The sequence below is a fragment of the Diceros bicornis genome, chromosome 17 (genome assembly GCF_020826845.1).
Source record: "Diceros bicornis minor isolate mBicDic1 chromosome 17, mDicBic1.mat.cur, whole genome shotgun sequence".
Taxonomy (NCBI): Eukaryota; Metazoa; Chordata; class Mammalia; order Perissodactyla; family Rhinocerotidae; genus Diceros; species Diceros bicornis.
The window spans coordinates 23,606,210-23,621,903 of NC_080756.1; the positions used below are offsets into that span (position 1 = coordinate 23,606,210).

The 15,694-nt window shown below is 34.5% G+C and overlaps 1 protein-coding gene across 1 annotated transcript in view; it reads right to left on the reverse strand.

Moving 5' to 3' along the window:
• Positions 1-15,694, reverse strand: part of ARID2 (AT-rich interaction domain 2) — a 156,074-nt gene that overhangs the window by 21,333 nt on the left and 119,047 nt on the right. The window contains exon 16 of the mRNA XM_058558442.1: positions 12,885-13,033. Coding sequence (XP_058414425.1) covers positions 12,885-13,033 — 149 coding nt within the window. The remainder of the gene's footprint in view (positions 1-12,884; positions 13,034-15,694) is intronic.

Sequence of the window (15,694 nt, forward strand, 5' to 3'; positions counted from 1 at the left end):
AGAGCCACAGAACTACATGGCAAGAGCTGGGATTTGAAACCAGATATGTCTAACACAAAAGACCTGATTTTTTCCTACTATACTATAATACATGATTGTTTACTTGGATAATATGCATAAACTTATTACCAAGTAAAAACTGAGGTACACATTTATACACAGTCTCTATGATGCTATAATTTTTTCCTTTTTTTTAGAAGCTGGCAAATTCTGAAAGCATACTGGGTTTAAGAGATTAGCATTGGTACATAATTCTCCTTATTCTGTGCATAGTTTCCATGGAATAAATAAAGTTTATTAGTATACTACAGCCTAGATTCTCACCCTAGGAAATTCTTTTCCCAAATATTTTAAATAACACCGAAAAGGATTTCAACACAATTTGGCAAATTTATCTCATGGTATACAACTTTTTGGTTTTAGGTACCATCTTTAAATATTCTTTGGTATCCAGTGTTTGGAAGAATGAAGTAAGGTAAAAAAAACTCTGCCATCAAACGTGGAAGAAATTAGGGCTTTTCCTAATAATATTTTTTTTCATTAATGCCAGATCAATAGTTAAGCCTCAACTTACATACTTCTCAAACTAGTGCTACCAAAAATATTATTATATGAAATTAATCTCACATTTATAAAGGCTTATTAGTTCAAATTTTAAGTATAATAATATTAGCAAAATACCCAGTGATTCGAGCTTTTACATAAAATCTTTTATTTATTTATTTATTTTATTATTATTATTATTTTTTGGTGAAGAAGATCAGCCCTGAGCTAACATCCATGCCAATCCTCCTCTTTTTTTTTTTTTTTTTTTTGCTGAGGAAGACTGGCCCTAGGCTAACATCCGTGCCCATCTTCCTCCACTTCATATGGGACGCCGCCACAGCATGGCTTGAAAAGCGGTGCGTCAGTGTGCGACTGGGATCCAAACCCGGGCCGCCAGCAGCGGAGCGTGCGCACTTAACCACTACGCCACAGGGCCGGCCCCTACATAAAATCTTTTATAAACATAAAAACAGCAAGATGATGGACTGTTACCTTGACAGTTGAAAAGGCAAGATGCCAACCAGCTAGGTGAGCAAAGAACTGTTTACTACAGAATCAAGCTAGTTAATCTTCATTCAACTCACTCAACAAATATTAACCAAAAGACTTTTATGTGCCAGACATTGTGTTAATGTGATAAAACTTTCAGAGGGCAAAGCATCAACCCTCTGAAGATATCTTCTGGTGTTATGACCACAAAATTCGGATAAAAGATGCTATAAAAGGAGTTTCAATTTTATTCTCTTACTGCTATGTAATTCAAGCTGCTGATCAATCTCACTACTGATTAATTTCAACTTAAACTGTCAACTTAACTAGAATTAACCAGAAATTGATGCATTATAAATTTCCACTAGGGATATCTTACTTCCCAAATATTTTCAAATCATCAAGACGGCAATTTTATATATCATACTCAACTAGTTTTTAGATACTTTCTCACACTAAAATAAAATATATAAAACTGCCACCAGTTTTTTGTAAATATTTCAATTTTTTAAATTTATTTAAACTCATACACGATTTCTGAAATATCAATTATTAGAAGAAATTAAAGATTTACTGTGAATTTTGGATGATACTTCTGGAAGAAGTAGAAGCACCTTTATTGAGAATATATATTCTACCTACCTATAAGTTTTTATTCATTTGTAACATATAGTGAGGTTGATTGTTGTTGTTGTTTTCTGTTATTTCCCATTATTCAAACCTCATCTTGCTACAAAAATATTATTTAGGTTTGTATAGTTGGCATAATAAACCTTATGTTAGAATCTGTAGGAGGAACCACAACTGAATAAGGTTCAATAGGAACCCAGTGGTCTGAACCTCAACATCACTTGAGTAGATTCCTGGGTGGTCAGGAAATATCAATTTTATTAGTACAAATAAAAGTCCCTGGTTCCTAGACAGAACAACTTCCACACTGGAAATGTTTGTTTGGAATAAATTTGAGACCCTTTAAATTCCTGCTTTGACTTTTAATGATTAAATTCTAAATATAAACACAATATAGATTATGTTCCTCCCAAAGAGAAATAATTTTCATCTTTTCTGCAGCGGCTATTAATTAGATATCTATGAGGAGCAATATATTCTACAAAAGTGGCTTTCAAATGTCTTTTAGAGCAGAACTCTCTTTTCAAACTAAATTATGACTGAAAAACCCCCCACATAAAGCAAAAAGCAGAGGTCCTATAGTTAAAAGTAAGTCAGGCCGGCCCCGTGGCTTAGCGGTTAAGTGTGTGCGCTCTGCTACTGGCGTCCCAGGTTTGGATCCCGGGCATGCACCGAGGCACCGCTTCTCTGGCCATGCTGAGGCTGCGTCCCATATACAGCAACTAGAAGGATGTGCAACTATGACATACAACTATCTACTGGCGCTTTGGAGAAAAAAAGGAGGAAGACTGGCAATAGATATTAGCTCAGAGCCAGTCTTCCTCAGCAAAAAGAGGAGGATTAGCATGGATGTTAGCTCAGCGCCGATCTTCCTCACAAAAAAAAAAAAAGTAAGTTGGCCTCTCTTAAACTTGCCTTTTATCCTGACTTTGCTCATTCAGAGAACACTGTGGCCAAGACACACAGTACTAAAAACAATGAATGTAAATTCTTGGCTACCCAGAGGAATTGAGTCCTTTCCTCCAATTACATGGAATTAAAAAAGTAGTTCATAGGGATTTTCTTTAGTGAGGAAGATTGGCCCCTGAGCTAACATCTGTTGCCAATCTTCCTGTTTTTTTTGCTTGAGAAAGATTGCCCCTGAGCTGACATCTGTGCCAATCTTTCCCTATTTTGTAGGGGGACGACGCCATAGTGTGGCTTGAAGAGTGGTGTGTAGGTCTGCGCCTGGGATCTGAACCTGCGATCCCCAGGCCACCAAAGCAGAGGGTGTGAACTTAACCACTACACCACCAGGCTAGACCCATAGGTATTTTTTATCACAGGGAATTTTTTAAGTCCTCTTTCTTAAAACAAAAATAAAAGACAAAATATAATCACATTATTTATATATTTCAAATTATAAATAAACATTGTGCTGACAATATACAAAAAAGAATAAAGATAAGGATGAGGACCTTTCAGTTTCTGCTCAGACATCTAAAGAGCTTGGAAGTTATCACTCCCATCTTCAGAACAAGAAAAAAGCTGAAGACACTGAGAATTAACAACTCTTCTTAAAATCATCAGAGAACTGATGTACCTAGGCATATAGATTTTCAAACTGCTAAAAACCAAAGATAAAAAGTCTTGAAAAAAACTAGAGGGAAAAAGCACTTTACTGCTAGAAGAACAAGGATAAGATTACACTGGATGATTCTTGAGAAACTCCTAAGCAAGAAGAGTACAGTGAAATATGTAAAGTGTTGAAAGAAAAAGACAGACCAACCTAGAATTTTGTGTCCACAAAATTATCTTCTAAAGTGAAGGAGAAATAAACATTTTCTCAGACAAACAAAAACTGAGGGCATTTGCACAGTAGACTTGCCTTACAAGAAATGTTAAAAGTTCTTCAGAGAGAAGAAAAATGATAGAGGTCAGAAACTCAGATCTAATTAAAGAAAGGAAAGGTGTTAGAGAAGGAATAAATGGAGGTAAAATAAATTATTTTATTTTTCTTACTCTTAATTGATGTAATAGATATATGTTTGTTCAAAATAATAGCAACAATGTATTTGGTGAGTATAGCTTTTGGATAAGTGAAATGAATGACAGCAATGGCATAAGGAACACTAGGAAAGAAGTAAGAATACTCTGTCACGAAGTACCTGTGCTACTCATGAAGTGGTATATTGTTGTTTAAAAGTGGACTAGATTAGCTGTAAATATATATTTCAAACTCTAGGATGACCATAAAAAATTTTAAAAGAAGTGTAATTGATATGCTGAGAGGAGAAAATAAAATCATATAAAGTACTCAATTAAAACCAAAAAAGCAGAAAAACATGGGAAGACAAAGAACAAGTGAAATAAAAAATAGAAAATATTTACAAATATGATAGATAGTAATACAACTATATCTATAGTCACTTTATTATTATTATTTTTATTTATTTATTTTTTCCCCCAAAGCCCCAGTAGATAGTTGTATGCCATAGCTGCACATCCTTCCAGTCGCTGTACGTGGGATGCGGCCTCAGCATGGCCGTAGAAGCGGCGCGTCGGTGTGCGCCCGGGATCCGAACCCGGACCGCCAGCAGCGGAGCGCACACGCTTAACCGCTAAGCCATGGGGCCGGCCCTCTATAGTCACTTTAAATGTGAATGGTCTAAATAAAGTAATTAAAAGACAAAGACACTGGCAGAGTGGATAAAAAGAAACAAAACCCAACTATGTGTGGTTAAATATAAAGACACAGGTAGATTAAAAGTAAAGAGATGGAGAAAGATATACCATACGACACTAATCAAAAGAAAGCTGCAGTAACTATATTAATTTCAGACAAAGGAGACTTCAGAGCAAGAATATTGAGGGGTAAAGAAGGACATTACATAATGATAAGGAAAGTCAAGTCTTCACAAAGACATACAATTCTTAAGGTATACACTCCTAACACAAAGCATCAAAATATGAGGCAAAATCTGAGAACTGCAAGGAGAAACAGACAAATCCACTATTATACTTGAAGACTTCAGCACACTTCTATCGGTAATTGACAGATCCAACAGGCAGAAAATCAGTAAGGATACAGTTGAACTGAATAGCACCATCAAACAACTGGATCTAACTGACATTTATATAATACTTCATCTAACCACAGCAGAAAATACATTCTTCTCACACTCACATGGAACATTCACCAGACCACATTCTGGGACATAAAACACAACTTAACAAATTTAAAAGAATAGAAATCATATAAAATATGCTCTCAGATCACAATAGAATTAAACTAGAAATCACTAACAAAAAGATAGCTGGAATACCCCAAAATATTTGGAGATTAAACCTCACACTTCTAAAATATTTTGAACTAAGTGAAAATGAAGATACAACTTATCAAAATTCATAGGATATAGCTAAAGCAGTATGTAGAGGGAAAATTATAGCATTATATGTATGTATTAGAAAAGAAGATCTAAAATCAACAATCTAAGCCTCCACTTTAGGAAACTAGAGAAAAAAGAGCAATATACACTCAAAGCAAGCAGAAGAAAAGAAATAATAAATTAGAGCAGAAATCAATTAAATGAAAACAGGGAATCAATAGAGAAAATAAATAAAACCAAAAGCTGCTTCTTTGAAAAGATCAATAAAATAGATAAATCTCTAGCCAGCTTAATCAAGAAAAAGTCAGACAAGATACAAATTACTAATAGCAGAAATGAAAGAGGGGCCATTGCTATGGAGCCCACGGACATTAAAAGGATAATAAAGGAACATTATGAATAACTCTATGCCACAAATTTGGTAACTTATAAGAAATGGACCAATTCTCTAAAAGCATAATCTGCCAAAACTCACACAGGAGCAACAGATAATCTGAATAAGCCTATAACCATTAAAAAAATTGAATAAATGATTAGTAACCTTCCAAAAAAGAAAGCACCAGGTCAAGATGGTTTCACTGGTGAATTCTATCAAACATTTCAAGGAAGAAATGCTACCAATTCTCTTTAATCTCTACCAGAATATAGAAGCAGAGCAAACACTTTCTAACTCATTCTATGAGGTCAGCATTACCCCAATACCAAAACTAGACAAAGACAGAAAAACTACAGACAAGTATCTCATAAGCACAGACATAAAAATCCTCAAGAAAAATATCAGCAAATCAAAGCAATGTATAAAAAGAGCTATATACCAACGAAAAATGAAGGCTGCACTGTGTCACTGTATGCCCTTACCCTGCTCTGCCCCTTTGCTGAGCCACTGAGGCCAACAGTGATAGCACTGAATAAATATCTTAAGCTAAGCTGAAAAAAAATTATTTATTTATTCCAAGTATGCAAGACTGGTTCAACACTCAAAAATTCGTTGATGTTATCCATCACACCAACAGACTAAAGAAAAATCATATAATCATATCAATAGACGCAGAAAAAGCATTTGAAAAAATCTAATGAATGGATTACTAACAACTCAGCAAACAACCAACCACAAAAATGGGTAAAATCTTATTAGACACCCTACCAAAGATGATATACAGATTATAAATAAGCATATGGAAAGATGCTCAACTTCTTTCGTCATTAGGGAAGTACAAATTAAGACAAAAGAGATAGAGATGCACATCTATTAGAATGGCTAAAATCTAAAAAACTGACAATATCAAATGCTGATGAGGACGTGCAGCAATAGGAACTTTCATTCATTGTTGGTGGGAATGCAAAATGGTACAGACCCTTTGAAAAACAGTTTGGCAATTTCTTACAGTGCTAAACATAGTCTTACCATGTGATCAAACAATTGTAATCCTAGCTATTTGCCCAAATGATTGAAAAATTATGTCCATACAAAAACCTGCACACAAATGTTTATTGCAGCTTTACTTATAATTGCCCAAAACCAGAAGCAACCAAAATATCCTTCAATAGTTGAATGGATAAACAAACTAGTACATCCATACAATGGAATATTATTTAGCAATAAAAAGAAATGAGCTATCAAGCCACAAAAGACATGGAGGAAACTTAAATATATACTGCTTAGTAAAAGAAGCCAGTCTGAAAAGGCTACATATTATATGATTCCAACTATACAACATTCTGGAAAAGGCAAAACTATAGAAATAGTAAAAACTTAGTAGTTGCCAGGGCTGAGAGGGGAGGCAGTGAGGAGAGATGAATAGGTGAAACATAGGGGATTTTCAGGGTGGTGAAACTATTCTGTATGATGCTGTAATGACGGATAAATGACATTATACATTGTCAAAATCCACAGAACTGCATAACACAAAGAGTGAATCCTAATGGAAACTATGGACTTTAGTTAATAATAATGTATAAATATCACTCATCAATCATAACATATGTACCACACTAACACAAGATGTTAATATTAGGGGAAACCTCAGGGAAGATGGAGTATATGGGAACTCTGCGCTATCTGCTCAATTTTCTATAAACCTAAAACTGCTCTAAGAAATAGTCTATTAATTTTGTTTGAAAATATAAGGATGAATATCGTCACTACTATTATATAACAATCCTGGAAACATCAGATATTATAATTGGATGAGAGGACAAAATAAGAGGTATAAATATAGAAAAAAACCACCAGTTGAAAAATATAAGTTAAGATCATTTATGATAGCAACACAAAATAAGAACTACAACTGGCTATATAAACTTAATAAAGTTGCAGAACTTAGGTGAAGAAAATATTCAAGCTCTACTGGGGAAAAAAAGACTATAATACCATGGGCTGATACCTTTTTCTTGTAAGAGAAGAATTAATATTGGAAAAAGGTTCACTACCAGAAAACAAACAAAAATACCTATTCATTAAAAGCAATTACAACGAAAATCCCAACAAGCTTTTTTTGGGATCTCTAAAAAGAGATCCATGGGCCAGCCCCATGGCCTAGTAGTTAAGTTTGGCATGCTCTGCTTCGGCAGCCCAGGTACGGTTCCCAGGCACAGACCTACACCACTCGTCGGTGGCCACATTGTGGCGGCGACTCACATACAAAATAAAAGGAGATCGGCACAGATGTTAGCTCAGAGTGAATCTTCTTCAGCAAAAAACAAAACAAAACAAAAACACATTCTAAATTTCATTTGAAAGGATAAATATCTGTGCAGGTTCCAAGTCTGATTTATAAATCACTCTGATTTCAAAACCTAACACAGTGCCTGGTACAAGGTAAGTCATTGAAAAAATAATGAGAAACACTCTGAAAAGAAAAATTAGGAGGAGGAACTTACTATATCCAACATTAAAATTTAAAATGACAGTATGATAAGGACAGAGACCAGTGGAATAACAAGTAATTCAAAAATGGAAAAAGCATACAGGAATTTGGTATATTTTAAAGGGTGGCAATTCAAATGCCTAAGGGAAATGAACTTGCCAATATGTTAGCCATTTGGAAAACAATAAAGCTAGATTCATACTTTACTTTATACATGAAACTAAATTACAGATAGATCAAAAAGTTAAAATATTAAAGTAGTGGAAGGCAACAAAATGGGTATTTCACGATCCAGGAGTTGAGAAGGTCTTTCAAAACATGAGATAAAAATCATTTTATCTAGTCTGTCCACTGAAAAGTCCTAGAAACGATAACCAACTTAAAGGCAATGGGTACCCCCTGGCACCTAAACTAAAGACCATTTCTCATCAAAAGACACCAGACGTCCTTGGAGAAATAGTTGATTCCTGGTATGGGACAGGAAATGTACAAGATAAGCCTGGAACATTTTATCGTAACAGAGAGCAAGGAAGCTACCAAAGACTTATATTAAGATCACAATCAATGGACTTGAACAGGCCTTCACTGGCCAAAGATGGGACAATTTGAACATCAAGAAGGATAAATTAACTGCAATAGATTGAAATACCTAAAATATGCTTAAATTCATAAGTTCATTTATAATGATACTAAAATCAAAAACAAACAAAAAACCAAACCTAATGGTCACCTTTGTGGCATGTTAATAAACAATTTACTATTCTGAAAATTGGTAAATAATAGAAATAATCTATCTAGCCTTTTCTCTAGGAACTAACTATTCCTCAGAGAAATCAGAGAGTTGATAAAAGAGGAACTTTTACATTTTACAACCCTTAATGAAATAATGGATATAGGCAAGGATTCTCAATGGCTGTTTATAACACAAAAAGGGAGGCAACAAGATATTACGTATCTCCTGACAGAAGTATACAATGCCACTTCTAAAATGGTCTTCATAAAAACCAAATCAGATTCTCATCAAACATCTGGTCCTAACTACCAACTTACAGAAAATACTGGGTCCTAGTAACATGCTAAACAACACCAACAAAATCCAGATTGTGAGGATCTACAGGACAAATGACCTGATTTTATCAACAAAAAATTGCAAGGAAAAAAATTGAGAGAGATGGAAGGGTAATCTACAGACTAAGAGACTTAAAAGACTTCTCAACCAGAGGCAAAGCTTGAATCTTGGATTCCAATTCAAACTCTAAATAAAAGACAAGTAGAGAAATGTAAACAATAACTGGATATTAGAAGAACTCATAATGAAGGGATTAATGTTATTTTTCTGCAGGGTGTAGATTATGTTTAAAGAGTGGGGTCCCCATTTTTTAGAGATACATCCCTGTAGATTAAAAGGGCAATTACTGATATGTGGTGATCTAAGAGTGACTGGTTCAATGAAAAGAATCTATATTATATACAGAAAAGAAGAATTACAAATATGAAAAGATCATATAAAGTAGGGTCATACCATAGAACTAAAAACAGGTTAAATGTATACTCAAAGTTACGTTTTTTTTGTGTGTGTGTGTGTGTGAGGAAGATCAGCCCTGAGCTAACATCCATGCTAATCCTCCTCTTTTTGCTGAGGAAGACCGGCTCTGAGCTAACATCTATTGCCAATCCTCCTCCTTTTTTTCCCCCAAAACCCCAGTGGATAGCTGTATGTCATAGTTGCACATCCTTTTAGTTGCTGTATGTGGGACGCGGCCTCAGCATGGCCGGAGAAGCGGTGCCTCGGTGCGCGCCCGGGATCCGAACCCGGGCAGGCGTGCACTTAACCACTAAGCCACGGGGCTGGCCCCTCAAAGTTACTTTTAATTCCATGAAAGGAACCTTCCCCCTTCCCTGGGCACACTAGCTCCCTCTATAATTCCCTGCACTTGCTATTCTGACTGGAATTATTTTTGCATGACAAACTCCTACTCATTCTTCAAGATCCAACCCAAAAGTAATGTCTGCAGTAAAACTTTTCTAACCAATCCAGCATTACATTAACTGTCCACTATGCTGTCAATAACACTATGAAATTATCTTTTTACAGAGCTTATTTATACTGTAATTTGTTTGTTTTTTGGATCTGCTTCCCTAAGGGCTGAGAGTGATCTTCGTATTTCTAGCTCCTAGCACATGCACCCTCCTAAAGGATGCTCAATAAATATTGATAGAATCATACTGAACTTATTACCAATGCAGTATCTAAAAACAGCTTTTAAAAATGGCTCTAAGAAGCCTTGTTGAGTCTGTCTTATTTAGAAAAGACTTACAAAGAAAGGGTACATCATCAAATTTTATAACACTGATCCTGCTAGCAAGATGGGAAACTGTGCAGTACATTTAGCTTCATTAACTCTTCCAGCAAATTTTTCTTCTTGAAATATCTAAACACTTCATCAAAAGGAGCTATTCTCAAACTTTTTAGTCAACAAACATTAGCTGACTACCTATTCCATCAGCTACTATTTACCATGGAAAAACAAAAACAAAATCTAAAAAAAAGAAGAAAGAAATGGCTATAATTAACAAGACAGGAAACAACATGTGTTGGAGAGGATGTGGAGAGAAGGGAACTCTCATACACTGCTAGTGGGAGTGCAAACTGGTGCAGCCACTATGGAAAACAGTATGGAGATTCCCCAAAAAATCAAGGATAGAACTACCATATGATCCAGCTATTCTACTGTTGGGTATTTATCCAAAGAACTTGAAAACTCCAGTGCGTAAAGATACATGCACCCCTGTGTTCATTGCAGCATTATTCACAATAGCCAAGACTTGGAAGCAACCCAAGTGCCCATCAAGGGACGAATGGATAAAGAAGATGTGGTATATATACACAACGGAATACTACTCAGCCATAAGAAACGATGAAATCCAGCCATTTGTGACAACATGGACGGACATTGAGGGTATTATGCAAAGTGAAATAAGTCAGAGGGAGAAAGTCAAATACTGTATGATTTCCTTCATTAAGTAGTAGATAATAACAACAATAAACACATAGAGACAGAGATTGGATTGGTGGTTACCAGAGGGGAAGGGGGAAGGGAGGAGGGCGAAAGGGATAATTCGGCACATGTGTGTGGTCATGTGTTGTAATTAGTATTTGGGTGGTGAACATGACATAATCTATGCAGAAATAGAAGTATAATGATGTACACCTGAAATTTATATAATGTTATAAACCAATGTTACTGCAATAAACAAAAAATTAAAAAAAAAATTAAATATAAAAAAAAAATAAAGAATAGACTTGACATCAGTGAAGAAAATTTCAAATTAACTTAAGACATAAACCAAAAAAAAAAAGAGAGTCGAATTAAATGAATGAAAGAAATAAACAGAGACAAACGAAAGCACTGATTTTTAAACAACTTTTGACAAACAGACTTTACACTACGATCTAGTACATACATATATACATATATAACTGGAAACAATACTTACCCTTACTAACATGATGGAATCTGATATATTTTATTCATGTTTTCATTGAAAAGAAAAACAAGCAAAAACTACTGGTAGAGACCTGCCAAAGTGATTTCACAGCCCCCCTACTGGTTTGAGATCTAAAGTTTGATAAATACTGTCCAAAGAAATTTCATATACTATTAATAATCCCTAGGCTACATTGAGACCTACAATCCTTCAACAAATCTGTGTATCAAGTTTACAGTGAAATACAATGTCTATATAGATCATAAAATTATGAATAGCAAATATAATTTTTAAAAGGATGTGGTAATTTCTGCTATCAGTTAGGAAAAATGAAATGAAATCTTTGATATCTAAAAATGAAGGCTATTATGTCTATTAAGACAAGTGCCTTAGTCCTACAGCTCTAAAAAGTGACAAGGCAGGGGCCGGCCAGGTGGCGCAAGCGGTTAAGTGCGCGCACTTCACTGCGGTGGCCCGGGGTTCACGGGTTTGGATCCCGGGCACGCACCGACGCACTGCCTGGCAAGCTATGCTGTGGCGGCGTCCCATATAAAGTGGAGGAAGATGGGCAGGGATGTTAGCCCAGGGCCAGTCTTCCTCAGCAAAAAAAGAGGAGGATTGGCAGATGTTAGCACAGGGCTGATCTCCTCATCAAAAAAAAAAAAAAAAGTGACAAGGCAAAGGGTCTTGGTTGAGTACTATTAAAGGAACTAAGATTTTATTTTAACCGATATTATTCTCAAGTGTTCCTTCAAGTTTAAGAAAGCCTTGTTTAAGTTCAGTTCTATTCTGTGTTCATCTTAGTTATTAAATTGAGAGATTTATATATAATTATATATATATAATTTTCATGGGGTGTCCATCCCAAACTCAAATTTAAGACAAGTCATTTTTCCTAACAGATTATTACCTTTAAGTTTCTACTATATAGAAATTCTACAGTCGCCACTAACATCACTTTAAAAAAAATCTGTCTCTTTTCATAGCCAAATACAAAATCAAATTGTTAGCTGATTTTGTTTTGTTAAAAACTAATCCTGAGGGGCCAGCCCTGTGGCCTAGTGATTAAGTTCGGCGTGCTCCACTTTGGCGGCCTGGGTTTGGTTTCTGGGCGCGGACATACACCACTCATTGGACATACACCATGCGTCAGCAGCCATGCTGCGGCGGCGACCCACATACAAAATAGAGGAAGACTGACACACGTTAGCTCAGGGTGAATCTTCCTCAGCAAAAAACAAACAAACAAAACTAATACTGAAATGCATTCCCTAATAACCTACCATTAGGCAATGAAGCTCTTTCCACCATTTATATAAATTTCTTAGCTTAGGTGCCACTGGATCTATGTAAACATTACTCAACATGATATTTTTGCTATAAGTTAGTGGTTTCAAAAGAAAATTTTCATGGAACTATAGATGACAGAAATTTATATACAAAAGCATTCCAGAACAAAGAGCATTTATGTATATCAAATAAAATTGTCATTTACTTTTTACAAGACTGCCACAGACACATGAAGTTGTGTCCAGGTTTTCTCACTGGATCCCCATGTTGACTAGATGCACTGAATGGAGAAGGCTGAGAACTGTTAGGCTGGCTCTGCACTTGTACAGCTGGTGAAGGTGTCACAGGAGTGTTCTGTGAAAAAGCACAACAGCATAGTTTGTGAGATGACATTGAAAACCATTCAGATTTTATAGTATAGGCTTATAAGTTTGATTACATTGATAGTTATGCACTTCTAACATATGAAACTTACATTTGTAGTTTTAATGATAGTCTTTTAAAAATTCCTTTAAAAAAGATAACTATTTTTACAAAAATATTTAGGAAGTCAGATTCTTTTATTTCATATGAATCACAGAGGCAAAATCACATTGCTGTTATTGTTATAGAATATACATTATTTAGAATTAAGAGTTTTTTATGTTAATAAAATTAGGTAGGAACACACAATTATAGATTAAAATGAGAAATAAAAATCTACTATAAATGCACCCATTTGGTTTACTTACGCATATTCTTCACAAGAACAAATCAATTGCAAGTTATTATTTCTTTGCATAACATTTCCTTAGATTTTTAATGAATGTAACATAAAACAAACAACGTATAGTGAAAAGCAAAGAAAATTTCAGATGCTAAAAATGATGTAACCATATAAGTAGAATGTTGTAAACATTATTTGGCAGTAAGCTGTTTTAACTAACAACTTTAATTTTTAAAGTTGCTCAGTTATAACTTTTGATTGATAATACAAGTAAAAGGATTCTAATTGTAGGTATAAGTCCTTTAAATATAAGCTATGTTTTTTTTTCTTCTATACCCCATCCCTTTCTCTCTGAAAAACATGTAAGTTAATAATTATAACATAGCTTAAAACAATTTGAGGCAATATATTTTCTTTGAAGGCTTAACTCAGATTTCATTCATAATATACTACAAAGGGAAAAATAATATTGAATTTCTCATAGCAACAGTAGCACTCCATTTTCAAAGCATTGTTAAAAGGCAATAAATTTAAACTTTGGGAAAATATTAAATATACTTGTTCATTTACAAGGTAATATCGGAAGTAGTTTGGCAAAACTAAATCAAAAATTGCTGAAAACCTCAGATTTAAAAGCCATAATAATCTAAAAAATAGACAAAACACAAACATATAAGGTGATAGCATAAAAATGAAAAAAGGAAGAGAATAAAATGCTGAAAGAAAAAGTTCTTAGCAATGTGAAGTCATAAGAACTTTTGAGTGCTCAGCTCTCAGAAAAAAAACCTACTTTTGGGAGGTGACTGAAGTTGTTTCCATAATAGGGTCCCACCCTTAAGATTTTACAATATTGTTAGTGAGAAAATACACACATGCATGAAAAACATGCATTTTAGGGCAATACAGGTGTTATGGAAAGGATTGGACTTTCCAGCTTGACAGATCAGGACTCAAATTTTCAATCTGCCTTTTAACTAGCTACGTGACCCTGGGCAACCTACTTAATCTCTCTAATCCTCAGTTACCTCATCTATAAAGTGTAAGTAATAAAATCTAACTTAGGGGATGGTGGGAAGACTAGTAAAACTAAACATGAAGAGCCTAGCTCTAGATTCTCAATAAATGGCAATTATTACTATTATTATGATGCTAATAGAGAAGTCCAGAAGGGAAATCATACTTTGGAGGAAAGATGAGTTCACTTTGGGGACAGCAACACATCAACAACTACAAATATCTATCAATAGAAGTTAATGCTAGAAATACGGATCTGACAATCATTCACCTGTGAATTATTAAAGCCATAAAAACTGATGGTGAGAAAGCAGACACGAAAAAAAAAAAAAAAAAGAAGGTCACAGAGAAAGGAAGGAAGATAACATTAGAATCAGTCTATCAAAAAAATGAGTCAAATTGTTTCCTTGAAATGAAAATACTGTATTAAAAATTCAGGAAATTCTAATAAGTGGGAGCAACCAAGAAGATCAGTTTCAGCCACACACAAATACTGAAGAGTGACAAGTTACAAATATCCCAGAATTTTAATTTAAGGGTAAATTTGTCAGAGGTATCAAATTCTCTCAGAATGAACCTTCTAGTTCCCTATACTACTACCATTTAAATTAGGTATTTTATTGACTATCTTGTCATATATTTGTAAATTAAGCTTATTTTTATTTTTATAAGTGCTAACAAATTACTATCCTATTTTTTTTTCATTGTGGAACTTTTATTGGTGTCACATAGAAAATTTAATAACAGGCAATAATAGGATATTTAGAGATGTGGCAAGGATGACAAGTTAATCCAGGCTGTTAAATTAAGAAAAACAGACAAAGTAACCAAATGCAGTGTGTAGAAACTTGTGGATCCTAATTCAAACAAGTTGTTCGAAAAAGTTGTTTTAAGACAGCTAGGGAACTGAACATGAACCAGGTGGCAGATGATATTAAGAAATTACCATTTTTGTTAGGTGTTATTTAGTGATGTGGATATATAGATATTTAAAAGTACTCAACTATTAGAGAAACATATACTGAAGTATTTATCGGTGAAATGAAATAATGTTTGGGATTTGCTTTAAATTGCTCCAGGAAAAAGAAATGATGCTGATAGGGAATAGATGAGACTAGAAAGGCAAAATGGTGATAATATTTGAAGCTAGAATACAAGGGGGCTTATTGGCTCTACTTTTGTAAATTTGAAAAATTTCACAATAAAAAGTAAACAAATGACAACAAAAAGAATTAGAGCTAAACACATCAATGAAACAAAAAGAATTAAAGTACTTACAGAAGTACCAAATGAGA